The 16293-nt window shown below is 43.2% G+C and overlaps 1 protein-coding gene across 2 annotated transcripts in view; it reads left to right on the forward strand.

The window, feature by feature from the left end:
* exoc2 (exocyst complex component 2) overlaps positions 1–14779 on the forward strand; it is a 47385-nt gene extending 32606 nt beyond the window's left edge. Inside the window, exons 12-28 of one of the 2 annotated variants that reach the window (XM_070961054.1) lie at positions 2111–2224; positions 2618–2742; positions 3189–3257; positions 3385–3542; positions 3674–3795; positions 4911–4972; positions 5100–5180; positions 5465–5524; positions 6891–6952; positions 7042–7111; positions 8822–8938; positions 10478–10619; positions 12044–12099; positions 12243–12365; positions 12568–12629; positions 14079–14138; positions 14249–14779. In XM_070961054.1, coding sequence (XP_070817155.1) covers positions 2111–2224; positions 2618–2742; positions 3189–3257; positions 3385–3542; positions 3674–3795; positions 4911–4972; positions 5100–5180; positions 5465–5524; positions 6891–6952; positions 7042–7111; positions 8822–8938; positions 10478–10619; positions 12044–12099; positions 12243–12365; positions 12568–12629; positions 14079–14138; positions 14249–14342 — 1577 coding nt within the window. In that variant the 3' untranslated portion in view covers positions 14343–14779. The remainder of the gene's footprint in view (positions 1–2110; positions 2225–2617; positions 2743–3188; positions 3258–3384; positions 3543–3673; positions 3796–4910; positions 4973–5099; positions 5181–5464; positions 5525–6890; positions 6953–7041; positions 7112–8821; positions 8939–10477; positions 10620–12043; positions 12100–12242; positions 12366–12567; positions 12630–14078; positions 14139–14248) is intronic. The other variant, XM_070961055.1, reaches the window with a different exon arrangement.
* Positions 14780–16293: the final 1514 nt, after the last annotated feature.

Below are 16293 nucleotides of genomic sequence, written 5' to 3' on the forward strand. Positions count from 1 at the left end.
AGGCCAAAGGCCGTTCTGGTGCAGTTATGATTCCATTAATTACCACATAAACTGCCTTAAACGTGAAATGGGCCCATCCGTCTCTGTTGCAACAAAAGCCTGAAGCCTGAGTTTTCTAGTGAGGAAGCATAGCAGTGCAAGTTGCTTCCGTATGTCCAAACACTCCCATCGTGCCCCGGTGCTGCAATCTGACTCTGCCCAATTCAATTATAAACAGCAGTAGTCTTACTTCCTGAACAGAGCTTCTTCTGCCAATATCAATACAATTAGCAGGAAATTTTGTTCTTAGGAAAATAGTTTTGTCAGTGAACAATTAGAGCGATTCCAGTGTTCTTAGGTTTGACTGGAAAACATGCGGTTGTGATTTAAACCCAGTCAGTACCACTCTCGGAGAAACGTGTTAATTATTATTGCGCCTCACATAGCATGTTTGCAAGTGTATCAGTGTGTGGCGTACTCGTAAGAGTGTGTGTATTTTGTTTTTTTTCGTTTCTCCTGCAAGAAATCCAGGAGCTTTCTGTTTATTCTCTGTTATCTGTTCATCTGTGTAATCTGACAAAGATGGTGAAACTTGGATTAAAAAATAAAGAATGAAGAAGTAAATAAAACCAAAATCTAATTTGAAAAATGCAGTTTGCGGAACAAAAAAACGGTTGTTTTACCATTTGCTGTTTTTTTTAGCAAAGTAACAGAAAGTACCACAGACCCGAAGTCTGTGAGGACGTAACGTGTGACATATGAGTGAAAATCTAAAAAAAAAAAATGTGTGAAAGGTGATGAGACTTTTTTATTCTTTTGTGTCGGAAATTAGCTAAATTTAAACAGGACTTAGCTCGGTGTGTTAGCGCATGTGTGTGTGTGTGCATGTGTATGGCTGTGGTCAGGGTCAGTGACCCCTCAGGGAACAGGAACTCATCCGACCTGAGAAGCATCAGACCTGATGAGGAAGTGAGCAGGTGACACACATTGTCTCAGTGTCTTCAACACACACACACACACACACACACACACACACACACACACACACACACACACACACAGCTTCCTATATTTAAACCTACAAACTTTTAGCAAGAAACAACACAGCAGTGTAACAAATAGTTTTAACCACATTAAAGCAGCCCTGCACGCACACACGCACTCACACCTCGACTGTCTCACGCACACACATGCTTCTTACATCTTGTGCATTCTGAGGACGCTGGGGGTTCAGCTGACACCTGGATCAACAGCAGCTCTCCTCCCTGTAAAAAGAGAGGAAAACATCACAGAGACAGACTGCACTGCTCTGTAAGACACTGTGTGTCTGTGTGTAAGTGTAACGTGAGACACCTCGGCGTGTTTACAGACTCGAATGACAAATGAAAATTTCCTTCCATTTTCTAGAGCGTAGGGTTGTGTTGTGTGAACGGCCAGCTCAACCATGTTTGCACCTTTGCTTGGGGATTTCTCAATGTGTGTCAGACACATGTTTTGGAAATGTGGCCATCCGTTTCTCTTCATTTAGACAAACTACATGTAGGCGTTCTGCAGCGTTGCACAAACTTGTCTTTTAAGTTTCATTTTCGTTGTAGTAACTTTGATCCCCTCTCAGCTCTGCAGTGTTTCACTTTCATTCTAGTTTTCAACCTTCACCTTATCTTAAAACTTATCTCATGGATTCACAGCACTAAAGTTATCTCACTAGTTGAGATAGGAGTGTGTGGTTGCAGCTCTCTCATTCGCCGCAGCTGCAAAGCTCCCTGTTGCCATCTAGTGGAGCTCTTGTTCTCACATGAGGATCAGACTAACTGAGCCCGGTGTGGTCGACGTAAACCCACTTCACCCCAGTTTTCACAAAGCCCACAGCTCTGTTTCCTCACCCTGGAAACAACGGGACATTCTCTCAGCTGTGGGCCACGGCAGAGACGGATCAGAAGACAAATAAAGAAAGGCCGAGAGGGGCGAGCGAGGATTGTTTGGTGTGAAAGCCTGCCGAGCTTATTGAGGAATGTGGAATTATGAAAATGGCTTATTTGATTATTTGATATCTGAAGTATGTGTTTCTTTTTCCTCTGAGTTCATTTCTCATCTCTTGGCCCCTTTCTCCTCCCTTCGTTATGTCTGTCAGTGGGTGCCGGAGCTCTCGACCCAGAGGGGGATACCCGTCCGTCAGCCCTCGGCAGACTCAGCCACACTGCGTCTCTGAAGAGAGGGGGCAGCCTGCGAACACCACGACCCAGCAGTGAGCGCCACAATCATCTTACATCTCACCCACACTTTCGGTGCTCGGGAGGGGCTTCCCTGTCTGAGCCTCACTCTGACTGTGCTTTTGTTTGTTTGTGTGTGTGACACTTTTTGCCATGTACAGTGCTTAGGGGAAATCACAGTGTGTAAGAGTCGTGCGTAAGGGAGCTGCAGCTTATCCCTTTACTTCGGGCAGTACGGTAAACATGCAAACAAAAAACAACGGCTGCCCGCTGTGCCTGGAAATGAGACATATTCATCTGTGATTCTTTGAATCACAGAAGCACTCTGATGTTTTAATGCAGCACAACTTGCTTGGTCATCATTTACATTGTACATTGGTATTGAGTGTGTGTAGAGTGTAGCACAGCATGTGTGTGTTTTGTTGCAGCCTGGCGCTTTGAAACTCCGCAGCAGGTGCAGTTTGTGGAGAAGCTGTCAGACGTGGTGATCGGTCAGCTGCCCAACTTCTGGAAGCTTTGGATCTCTTATGTTAATGGAAGTCTTTTTAGTGAGGTAAAGGCCTGAGAAGCTGTTACAGTCACCATTAACACAAATAGATAGAAATACTACAATCAGTACACTTCGGGGGTTCACTCTTACCACAACAACGCTTTTCTCCCCGCTTCCCTCTTGTGGGGTCTTGCCTTTCAGATAGTTTGATATTCTTCTCTGAGATTTCTCCCTCCACCCAAAAACAATGGAGGTGGTTGTAATTTCATTTGTGGTGCTCAGAGTACGGAAGAAAACAAATCCACTGTTACTCCGGATAATACATAGAACACACTGCAAAAATATTCCCTATGAAAACTGGTAACAGATAAAAACAGGGTTTTTTTAGGTGGACTGGCTCTTTATGGTTAAAAAGTATATTGTCTTGAGCCTGATGAGAATAAAATCTTTGTTTTAATTTGCAGATCGTGCTAAACGTTAGTGTTTCTTGTTCATTCTTTCTTCTGCAGACTGGAGAGAAATCTGGGCAGGTGGAAAAATCCAAGAAGAATGCCAGACAGAGACAGAATGACTTTAAAGTATGCTTCATTGGGACTGTTTACACAGAAATGTTATTCTGACAGTCTTACTCAGCTCCACAGTTGTTTTTATGATGAATGCCACCTAAACCCAAGTACTGGGGTGCACATGCTGTGTGTTTTATAGAAAATGATCGAGGAGATGACCCATCGGCTGGTGAAGCTCGTTCGAGGGGCTCTCCTCCCCGCCACCCTGCCACAGGCGGAGCAGAGTCTTTACGGAGGCTGGGAGAACAAGACCGAGCTCACCGGAGCCTGGCTGACACAAATCATCCACACCGTCAGGTTGTCGCACTGATTGTTTGGACATGTGTGTGTGTGTGTGTCATTGATTGTGTGCGGTTGTGACGTGGTCATATGGATTTTAATCTTCACGCCTCTCACTCTCTCTGTTGCCTCTGCTGTTTGTCGTGCAGGGCTTGTCATGAGGCTCTGTCTGCTCTAGAGATCCCAAATGATTTGCTGCAGGTGATCCAGGATCTGCTGCTGGATTTGAGAGTGCACTGCCTCATGGTGACTCTGCTGCACACGACAGAAGGTGAGGGTGAGCAGGATCAGTAATGGAGCGAAGAGGATGTAGATGAGGCGTTGGTTGAAAGTGACCATTGAAAATTAACAAGATTTTCAAAAGATAGGTTTCATAAAATTTCTGAAACTTCCTTCCTTTTTTCCCCCAGACACATGCCATGTTATGTTCTGAACTAAATACAAATGAGATGCTGATTGTGCCCCCAAGTAATCTTAGTTGTTATAAATATTTATACACTACATGAAAACTCTTTTTGGCATTTGGTATATTCAAATTTTAAATGTGTATTTCATCCAATTTTAAGTTTTATAACAAGTGTGTTTGCACTGGAAAACTAAAGAATAAATCTTAATTGAATCCTTACAAACACATGTAGCTTTCTCTTTAAGTTTAATTGGCTGTGTCATTCCTAAGTCACAGTTTTACTGGTGTCCGTTTGTGCACGTATTCTGTCATTTACTCATTTCATTTGCCAGTTACTGGCTGTAACTCCAGTTCTATGAGTACGTGTGTTGCCATCTACCTGCATGTTATTGCAGCCACAGTAAAGAACATTATTGTTAATATGCTAAAACATTTTTTATGGGAATGACAGTTTTGCAAAATCATGACGGAGCATGACACCAGAGAGGAAGCTGATGTACCACCCACCCCTCGTACATTGGTTTCTTCTGTACTAACCGCAAAAACAGTGTACTATAACAATTAGTATATAGCTCTCCTCTTGAGTATTTGATGGTCAGTGTCCTCAACTGTCACCTTTTACCTCATACAACTTCCAGGTAGTAATGGCGAAAGTGCTATGAGACTAAAACCAGACATGCTCAGTTTCACTTGCGGTTAGTCATGGTCATTTAGAGAAGAGTGACTGATTGTCTCTGAACTTTCCACCCTGCACACATCAAATTGTGATTTTGACAGTTTGATTTTATATCATGTTTTACTTCCCCTTCAGAAAGGCTTTAATTCTGTCTATATTCCGTTGTAATGACCCTGTATGAAAGTGACCACACTTCGCATGTAGAGAGGCTTTTCCTTTTGTCTGTGACTTCAAAGAGAGGTTGAGGTAGAGAGGTTTGAAGTAATTGCCCTCACGATTCATATTTGTGCTTTTTCATTCTCAGATGTCAAGAGACTTGCTGAGAAGGAGGACTGGGTTGTAGATAATGAGGGAATCACCAGCCTGGTAAGGATGTGCCTATGCATCAATCACGTCACGCCTAACGAGAGGTGATAGATACTGTAGCAAACTGTAAGTCACATGTCAGACTCGTTTTGTCATCTGCATGTTCTCTCCCTCGTGTTTTGTGCAGCCTTCACAGTTTGAACAGTGCATGATCCAGATGCTGCAGTCCCTCAAAGAGCCAATGGAGATCAAAGCAGGAGAAATCAACGTGAGAGAATCACCTGCAATCATCCTTGCAAATACATTAACTACAAGAAGTGTCCGTGTGATGATCCAAATCACAACTTGCCTTTCACAGCTTGTTTTGAGTGCTTGCTCATGCAGACCTATATTTAACAAAGAAACTGTACAGCGATTGTATGAGATTGTGCTTCACAAACACAACATATCATGGCAATAAAAGCACACAAGTAATACTGCAACCTCTGATTTTAATGAACTTGAGTAGGATAGTAGGACTTCTCTGATGTTGTCTCACTGTCTTTTCATCAGGTGCTGCAGTTGGAGCAGGTCCAGGACCAGGCCACAGAGCTCAGTGTGGGCATAATGAAGGTAGGCCTGCAGCCGGAATGACACATATGGTTACATTGTCTATGTTTTCAACAACACACAGAAAAGCATGGAAGGCAGCATTTAACTCACTGGATGTACAAATGATCATTTCACATCCCAAACCCATTTAACGTGCAGTTGGCCCACAGTTTAAGCCTTTAATCCTCTGGTTAAACAACTGGTTAAACTGTGATCTTGGGCTGTCCAAGATGACAGTTGACAGCTGTGAGAGAAACATAGTGAAATCTTTGGTCGTTAGTTAAAAGCAGTGATCCTAGATCACACGGTGAAGGTCCACCACCTGCAGGTTTAGCTGTCACGCTCAAGGCTTCAGGTGAGGATATGATCTACAGCTCAAGACATCTGGATAAACTTTGGGTAAAAAAAGCAACTCCACAAAAAGGAGGAGAACGTTAGAGCGTTGACAACCAAAGGCAAAAGTCTGATGGTGTCAGATATTTAGAACCAGAGTCCCAGTGTGCCTGAGTATGTCATGAAGTGATACATATCTGTCATGTTATATTGTTGTCTTTTAAGGCTGGACCTTGTTTGCTTAAATATGACAGCAGCTAAAGCTGTTAGTTTTCTATGCCTCTGCGCTGGCACACAGCTGTGGCCACACGCATGTTTTCAGGTCGTCCATCCATCTGTACCTATCTACGTCCCATTGTCACCAACACCATATTTCAGGAACATCACGAGGAATTTCTTTCAAATGTTCACTTAGGCTCAAAGATGAGCTGATTAGATTTTGGTAACAGCATTTCACACACGTCTCACAGGACAAAATGAAGTGATGGCACTTGGATTGACATCATAATGTTGTGCAAAAACACTTTTCTGGCATTACTCTGCATGTTTCTCTTCAGAAGCATCCATATTTGAAGCATTGTAGTCACCACAAGCTCATTGGTTGTGCTGATATTGAGCTTTAGGTGATTGTTGTTTTCAGTATAGTGAGAACTTCAGTATCACCAAAAAATACTTTATACCTTTTATTAAATTCCTTCAAAGTCTTCACCTTAGACATCGATGTAAAGTGCAACTTGATACAACCACGAGTTGGTAATTCTAGTTTCTATTGACAATGCAGTGCTAAACTGATATCTTTCACTCTGACGTAGACTGCCACCAAGATTTCCTTTGTGCATCTCTCATAGTGTGACACGCAGTGAACTTGTAAGACTCAGTTTATAGACACCATTGAGGTGACCAACCTGCACAACTATTGCACCTTCTGGTATATACACTGTCACTGAAGCACTGACTCACCTGTTAGCGTCCCTAACATCTAAATCTGGGTATGATCTTGGCAGTAGTCTGTTTTTCACATCATGCCTGAATTGTGTTCATGTGCTCAACACAGGTTTTTATCAACTGTTTGGAGCAGCTGAGCACTAAAACAGATGCAGACATTGATACGTCCCAGTGAGTATTCAGATTACTTATTTATATCTGTGATTAGAGTGTGCTCGACCCTGAAAACAAATCAAATCAAATCTGTCCTGTGTGTGCAGCAGCATTTCTGTGGACCTGTCCTCTCCGGATCGGTTTCCTGGCATTCAGGAGGGCTTCAGTCCAACATCTGTAAGCGTGATGGGGTTTTTTTTTATTATTTCCTTGAAACTGTTTGGGGTTAATAGACCTGAAGTCCCACATTCATCACCAGAGTGTGGGCTCTCTCCCTCACACAACCAGACAAACACGTGTCTCACTCATTCAAAACCACCAAATGTTATCTGGCTGTTTCCTGGTTGTGGACAAGAAGCAGATACGTCCTCATTTCCTGTAACTTGTTTGAGATGTTGGTGAAGGGGGTTAAGCGCAGGGGAGGAGGACGAGGTGGACGAGGAGGAAGAGCAGGGCGTAGAGTGCTTCTGGTAAAGGGAAATGGAGCAAGATGCAGATGGGGTTTCCCCAGCCCAAATATGTATAGCAGGGGTTACACAGGCAGACTCGACTGAGTGCAGCTGACCAGAGTTAGCGTCACCCATGATATAAACTCTTTGACATTTTGGCGAGTAACACATCACCATGAGGTCTGGCTGCCATCGCTACATCAGCGCTCTGAAGACGCTCACCTTGTGTGTAGGTCCGCAGTCTTGGTTAGACAGAGTGTGGAAAACAATTGCTGCCAATGATGACATCATTTGTGGTTGTCAGAATGTAGGCTAACCATTCTGTCATCACTCCTCTGTGTCTGCCTGCTGCTGTTTGTTCATTTGGATGAGTTATTGTGTTTGTGTTTATTTGTTAAGGAGGACCAATTTCACTTTTAGACCTTGAGAGCAAGGACATTTTGGAAGAAGAGGACATTTCAGCAATGTGCAGAGTTGGAAAGCAAAGACATCAGATTGTAGGAAAATGAGTCCAAGTTTGAAAAATGAGGATCATTTTTGAAGGTGGAACATTTTAGATTAGATTTAGAAATTTGTTTAGAGATTCTTTGCAAGATTAGACCATTGTGGAAAGTGGGGCATGTTCTCAAAGGACATTTTAGGACATGGGGGAATGTCTTTGGAATGTGGGGACGTTTTTGCAAAGTGAGAGTATTTTTGGCATTTGGTGATGTCATTTTCAAAAATGAGGATGTGGGAACAGTTTAGAAATGGGAGGACATTTTGCAAAGGGAGGACATTTCAGTTAGCTGAAGACATTTATAAAGAGGACATTTTTAGAAATTTAGCACAATTTCAGAAAATAAGGCCTTTTTTAGAAAGCGAGGACATTTTTAGAAATTGAAAACTTACTGCTTTAAGACAACGAGTTTGAAAAGAGAGCACTTTTAGAAAACTTTTTAGAAAGCGAGGCATTTTGGGACATTTTAAGAAAAAGAGAATGTTTGAAGACAGTGAGGACAACAATTTTAGACAGTGAGGACTTAAGAGAGTGAAGACGTTTTAGAAAAGGGAGGACAAGTTTGCAAATTGAAACCCCTTTAGGGAACGTGATGACAGTTTAGTTAAGTGAGGACATTTCTGTAAATTAAGGATATTTTCCTGAACAAGAAAATGAGGAATTTTTGGAAAGTGATGAGATTTCATAACACTTCGCTTAAGCGGGGACATTTGGAAAAATGAAAACGTATTTGAAAAGGGAGGACATTCAAGGTAAATGAGGACATTTTGTCCGGTCTTCACTTCTTCAACGGGCTGTTAAAGGGTTAAGACTTTAAGTCTTGTGGTTAGACTTATCTTGGCGTGTACTGGTGGTGGTTAAGGTCAGGGTCTAGAGATTGCATCCAGTCTATGAGAGTCCAACAAGTCTGAAAGTGTGAACATGTGTTTGTGTGCGCAGGAGCAGCGTCTGCTGATCATCCTCAGTAACTGCCACTACCTGGAGAAGCACACCTTCCTGAACCTGGCCGACCACTTCGAGAAACACGGCTTCACAGGGATCGAGAAGATCACGCGGGTCAGTGCGGCACTTAATGACAGCTGTGCTGTGAGGTCCTCACATAAAGGAAGGAGCGCTCAGCCTCATGCTGCTGATGAGAAGCGCTCTGTGCTGAATGATGAGAGGTGCTGAAGGTCCCTCGCTCTCTTCTGAGCACAGATATGACTATTTTCTTTAAAATGAAGTAAAGGTCATTGTCCTGGAAGCTCACTTCCAATTCTTCACCCCTCTCTCTTCTTCACACAGACACGCACACACGCTCACACAATTGCACACAATGACTAATGGCTGAATCACAAAGCAAAGAAGTCTTCGGTTGGTTTTCCTGTAAAAATGAGTGAATATAATTTTCTTTGAAAGATTGATTTTGACTTTAACTTATCTTGTGTTTTAATATTTAGAGAGAAAGATATGGGTGGCAGTTTGTCTCGATTTTAATCTTCAAATCTTCATGGCTGTTGAGAAATGAGAATTCCCCTGTGATACACAGCTGCCCCACTGTCACAGCTGCACCATTAACACTGCAAGGAGCTGTAAAATATTTCTGAAAATAAAGCCAAACGCTCCACACCTTTCCTCTGAAGCAGCACTAAATATTACAAACAGGATATACAGTTCAAAGTTAAAGCATCTCCCATCACACACCCACAAACTGTACAGGGTGATAAGAGGAACAAATTCTGCCAATATGTCCAGCAAGTAAATGTGTTAATTTAACAAATGAAAGCAGTCATCAAGGTTTTTGTTTCACGGCTTTGAGGATGTGCTGATGTGATTTGTGAGAGCGGGAAATAGTTCAGTGTCAGTGAACATCACTTTTGTATGTGGCTTTGCATACATTTGTCATATCATTAAGTTGATTTGTCAACCAGCAGAAAATGAACCACCAGCATTAGTTTCTAACGGACAAATTCTGAAACGTTTTCTGTCCAGTGTGACAATATGATGCTTTCTACTGTTTCATATGACCGGAAATGATTATCTGTGGGATTTTGGTTAAACTAAATGATGGGAATTTTACACAATATTCTGCCATTTAGCAGTGGCTCAAGATGCAGAGCGGGTCATCCATGAATCCTTTGAGCCTCTCATGTCCACATGATGGCCAGGCCAGGGCCTTGCAGGGCAGCTCAGGCACCATGAGGGTGTAAGAGTGTGTGCTGAATGGGTGAATGAGAGCAAATGGTGAAGCTCTTTGTCTGCTAAGTTAGAAAAGTGCTGTATAAGCACAGCCCACATCATGATCAATATCACGACTGGAAAGATGCTCTTATTTCTGTCCTGATGGTGGTTTCGCTCCCATCGCCCAGCCCTTTCATACACATGAACATCAGTGGATTTCAGAATCTCAGTATGTTGACACATTGCAGGATTTTGCCTGTGCTTGTCAGAAGCTCTCATCATGTAGACATGCAGCTTCAGAAGGACAACGATGCTAAACAACAATAAGCATTGTATATTTGCTGATTGGGAGTATTTCAGCCTGATCAGACTTAGCAGTAAAAAAGATATTGTGTCTTTCTGCTGTGCTAACATTATGCGTCTTTGACCTGCCAGGTGAGCGTGGACGCTGTGCGACAGCTGGACAGGAATCTCTTTGAGGCCTACATTGAGAGACGAGCTGACCCAATCGCGGGCTCTCTGGAGCCCGGCATCTACGCTGGATACTTTGACTGGAGAGACTGCCAGACACCAACAGGTACTGCGCAGCGCCGCTTTACTGGATGCACGCTCAGTCTGTGCGCCCCCTCGTGTGTCATGAGAAAGCCTGGGATGTATGGGTGGTGGGAAATCACCCGCAGACCCTGGTAATGTCAGAAATGAGCCCCTAACAGTCCTATGACATGAGAACTCAGCATATCTGGTGTGATCTGTGTTGTTGTGGTTCTCATGTGTCATGTGTAAAGTACAGCTCTTTGATGGCTTACTGTAAACACCACTGGTATCGTCCTATTGGCCCCCCTAAGAGTCTCATGGCCTTTGTGTTGAGCTGTGGGTGTGTGCAGCGATATGTGTCTGTGTGTGTGTGTACATGAGTTTGACTTTTTGCTCACCAGATGCACTCCAACCCAGGTGAAACTTAAATGCGTGTATGTGGTTTACCTTAGCACAGGATGTGAAGCAACATGTCACTGTGTGTGTGTGTGTGTGTGTGTGTGTGTGTGTGTGTGTGTGTGTGTGTGTGTGTGTGTGTGTGTGTGTGTGTGTGTGTGTGTGTGTGTGTGTGATTGCGAGTGCTCGCAGTGAATGTTCAGATGGGCAGCAGCTCATTAGACAGTTTGAAAAGGCAGCGTTGATCGAAAGTCGGGCCTTGCTCTGCTCTGTTCCTGCGAGTGTGTGTTTGGGCTGCATGTGAAAGAGGAACATTTTGGACACTAAACCACAGATCTAGGATATGATACTTTCACTTGTTGCACTCTTTGCGCTGATGTGTGGGTGCTGCAAGGCATTGAAAGCGAGTTTCAGTACTTTCAGTCTGTTGCTGCCTCTGTTTGTTTCACTGTTAGATTTTTTGAGCTTCCACGCGATGTATTACCTCTTTTTCTCCGTGCATGTAGCCACACTTCCAGCTCCATCTGTTTGCATTATTTTGATCTTTGGGTGCAGCATCAACCCCAAAAGTGACACTTTCTTCAATATCTTTCTTTTCAATATATCGAACATACAAAATCCTTTCACCAAAAGAAGCGAAAGGCCACGTTTGACCTCTGCTGTAAACCCTTAAAGCACAGTAAGAGTCCCTCCTCGAAGAGCAGAGCTCATTGGCAGCTTTTGATGCATGTCGAAACCCCTTCACCCACTGATTCCCGTACAAGCTGTGGCGGGGTGCCACTGTCCTATTTTGCATTGCATTAACGCAAGAGTGTTCTCTGGGCATCAATTGACACGTGTCAAATGACGCAGCACTTTGCGATCCAACTGGTGTGTGTTGTACTTCAGAGCTGCCTGTAGCACCACACACACACCGCGCTTTTCTGCCAACTACTGCTCCCGGCAACTGTTGTTTGTATCTGCATGGTGAAAGAGTTTTTGAAATAAAATCGGTTTCCATTTAGCTCTTGTAGCATCCCATCATGGCGTCTCCCTGGATGTTTGCTCATGTTGCACCTCCCTCTCCCTCAGGTGTGAGGAACTACCTGAAGGAAGCTCTGGTCAACATCATCACAGTTCATGCTGAGGTACAAACACACCACTGACACACCACGCTCCTTTTTATCCAATCCTGGATTTACCAGCTGTTTTCTGTGCTGTTGTTTGTTTGTTTGTTTGTTTGTTTGTTTTCTCTGGTCTCCTCTGTCTTTACCAACCTCATCTGTCTCAGGTCTTCACGGTCTCTAAGGACCTGGTTCCACGGGTTTTATCTAAAATTATTGAGTCAGTTGCAGACGAGATGTGTCGCCTTATGCAATGCGTGTCCTCCTTCAGCAAAAATGGAGCCTTGCAGGTACACGCATACACTGACACAAGCATGCAGTTACAAAGCAGTTTATCACTCATAGTCAGACCCTGACTCATAAGTCGACCCTCACATTCGTCGGGGATTTACCCATCGTTTCTGATAATGCCATCATTCACTTCAAGCTCCCAACTGCTGACAGTTGATGTTTTGTGTTGATGTTGTATTAATAACCCCTCATTGCCCTCAGGCTCGACTTGAAGTGTGCTCTCTGAGGGATGCCATAGCCACATACCTAAATGCTGAAAGCAAGTAAGTGCAGCACACACGCATTCACATAGTGGCACAGAGGGGAACTCACACGCTGCATGAGCCCAGTGATTTATGGCACAGAATGTCACAAACATAAATCTTCACAGTCACACATCCCTCACTACAATCCCTATTTATGTTACTTGGTGGGTTATGGAAAGGAAGTGAAAGTAATCTGGTTCTGCTGTGTGCAAGCTCTGCGTGTGTGTGTGTGTGTCTGTATGTACACACACTGCGTACATGTATGTGTTCATGTGGGGAGGTCAGTGTTCATGGCTGCAAACGCACACAGACTTAAAACTTTGTTTCCAAAAAGTTGGGCTAAAATAAAACAGCAGGTGGAACATCTCACAGTGAAGAGGTTAACCGGCAACAGGTGAGTAACATGAGCGAGTGTGAAGAAGAAGCTGAGTCTGTCTGCAGTAAAGATGGGGAGGGGTTCAGCACTCTGACTGACTGCGCTGCCAAATAACGCAACAATTTAAGAAGAATGTTTCTCAACATAAAGCTGCAAAGAATTTGGGGATTTGATTGTTTACAGCACGTAATGTCATTAAAAGATTCAGAGAATCTGAAGGAATCTGTACGCGAGGAACAAGGCGCAAAACCAGTACTGGCTGGACGAGACCTTCAGGCCTCAGACGGCTCTGCATTGAAAACAGACACGATGCTGTGGCACGAGCTCAGGATCACTTCAAGAAACCCTCGTCTGTGAACGCACTTCATCACATCAGCCACAAACACAGGCTGAAACTCTTCCATTCAAAGAGGAAACGTATACAAACCAGATCCAGAAACAGGCCGCCTCCTCTGGTCCTGAGCTCATTTAAGAAGAAAGCTGTCCTGAGGTCTGACGAGTCAGAATCTGAAATTCTTTTTGGAAATGATGGACGCCGCTTCCTCCTGGCTAAAGAGCAGAGGGACCGTCCGGCTTGTTATCGGCACACAGTTCAAAAGCCAGCATCCTGGCTAACCTGCACACCTGTGAGGCTCCATTAATGCTGAATGATATCTGCAGGTTTGGAGCAACATGTGCTGCCAAGCAGACGGCTTTTCAGGGAAGGCCTTGTTTATTTCAGCAATACAACAACAAACCACGTTCTGCTCATGTGCCAACAGCACGGCTGCACAGTGAAGGAGTCCAGGTGCTGAACTGGCTGCCTGCAGTCCAGACCTGTCATCCATTGAAAATGTTTGGTATTTTATGAAACATAAAATATGACAAAGGTGACCCTGAACTGTTGAGCAGCTGAAATACATACACATACATCTAGCAGGGATGAGAAAACATTCCACTCAGTTTCTAAACACTTACAGAGCGATGTTAAAGGAAGAGGTGATGCAACGAAGTGCCAAACATGACCCTGTCCCAAATTTGTTCAAATGTGCTGCTGCCATTAAATTCCACATTTTTTAAAATAAAGTTTTAACTGAGCTTCTTGTTTCTAGTGCAAGCTTCAAAATGGCTTTGGACGCCCTTCCTCAGCTACACAGCGGAGCTGATAAGAAGTGAGTCACATACTGTTAACCAATGAAAGTGACTGTGATCTTTCACTGTTTGCTTCATGATTTTAAGATTCATTTCACAGGATTGATGTTTTTTGCATCTCTTTTGTCAGGTTATTGGAAGAGCTGCTGAACAAGTTTAAAAGCAGCATGCAGCTCCAGCTCACCTGCTTCCAGCCGCCCTGCATCCAGCCTGTAAAGCGATAAACTCCCTGTCTACCACTGTGCTGCATGGTCTGTGTTTCTTAGTGTGCAATCAGCTAAGGAACTTGGACTCTGTTTTTAGTTATCACTTGATGTTTACTCATTACTTTTTCCAGTGTCACTTTCAATACCTGCTTCACTAGATTGGACACTAAATGCCTGCTTATCTAATCTGAAAGACACTAGATGGGTTGATTTCATTATTAGTGTGTAGGACAGTCCCAGTCTAATCACATACAGCCACTCGTGCAGCTAACAGACAGTGTTGCTAAGGTTGCTAATAGTGTGGGTCAGCAGTGGGATGATGGCTAAAACCAAGCTGGAGGCTCTGCTGTCTCCGCTCTGCAGGCTGAACTAATCTGACCGACGATTGTGTTGCTGTGGATGCTTTGTACTGCACCCAATTAAATAATCAATAAAAAACCCTGTAATGATAAAGTAAGGTGTTTTCATTTGGTTGTTCTGTTAAAACTGTTTCGACTCCACTTGCTGTTTCAGGTGCTTCAGACTGTATGACACAGTCTTCATCAGCACCTCAGGTTTGCTTCATTGTCAGGAAACATTTCCATTTTTCTGAGCTCTTTGAGGATTTGTTGTCTGTGTCATCTGAAACGTTGAGTTTGACAGTTCCTTTTTTGATTTGGCATGTTCTCAGCTATGATGATGACTGTCTGACACTTGCTGTACTGTGCAGACATTGCTGAAGTTTCTTCAGGTGGTTAATTGATTGACAGTAATCACCGAGCGAGGGAAGTGTGGCACGGGAAGTGTGGAATATCATAGATTTTTCCTCATTCTCAAGGTATAGTATGGACGATTCTACAATAAGAGGACTTAAAAATGCAATACAGTAAATTTCAAGTCATTTTTGGTCAATTTATTTCCAAGACTGGATATATTTATTCAGGAGTATCATCTTTAGTCCATCCATTAGTGCATGGACTCAACTTTTCTCATTGATACCGTGCATTTTATTGACAGTGCCAAAATTGTTCCGTTGGTACAATATGTGAGGATGATTGTAAACAGAATGTTCAAATGTACAAAGTAAATCAAATGTTTTGTCGGTTTTAGTTTGTTGCATTTTTAATGGGTCTTCTTCTTCTTCTTCTTCTTCTTTAATGGGTGTTCTTACCTTTTTAATTAGAACACACTCAGAGTGTATACCTACGTAAAGGCCACACATGCCTCAGCATCATGCAGCAGCGGCAGACAATCATGCTGATTGGCTGATGGCTGCTATGATTTTTAGAGCAGAAATGCTTTGAAATGGCAAATTTTGCTTTTACATGTTACTATGCAAGAGTCAAAATATAAAGCGCTTTAAAGAAGGCCGCATGGTGCTGCCAACGACACCAGAAACAAATCACTTACTCTTTGCCCCATGGCCTAAATTTCCACCAAATTCTTTGAGAATCATTTGATTGATAAGTCATTGATACCCTGCTAACTGACAAACACTTATGATGGGAAACCTTAGCGGAGGTTAATAACAGTGTTATCTCTTACTGAAGTGTCACCTTATTCCAGAGCAGTCTGTTGTCATTTGTTCTTATCAACACAAATTCTGTTGTATTAATGTGTTCTTTCTTGATTTCTTGATGCAACTACCGCCTCGCAATCAACCAGTCAGGTTGCACTTTACATCAATGTCTGTGCAGACTCATCCAACATACGAGGTGAAGGCTTTGAAGGAATTTAATAAAAGGTATGAAGTGTATTTTTGGCTGAAACGTGAGATAAATGATTTCCAGTGAGTAACATGCTGTCTTCACTGAGAGACTATTTCTACAGAGGAGGACAGAGGACTGACAGTGCTTCACCACATGGAGCTCAACAATCACCTGAAGATCAATATCAGCAGAACCAATGAGCTAGTGAAGACTGTAATGCAAACATGGACACTTCACACACATCTTCAACCCGACAGCACAGAAGGTCTTTACAATCAGCA

This window comes from Chaetodon trifascialis, chromosome 4 (genome assembly GCF_039877785.1).
Source record: "Chaetodon trifascialis isolate fChaTrf1 chromosome 4, fChaTrf1.hap1, whole genome shotgun sequence".
Taxonomy (NCBI): domain Eukaryota; kingdom Metazoa; phylum Chordata; class Actinopteri; order Chaetodontiformes; family Chaetodontidae; genus Chaetodon; species Chaetodon trifascialis.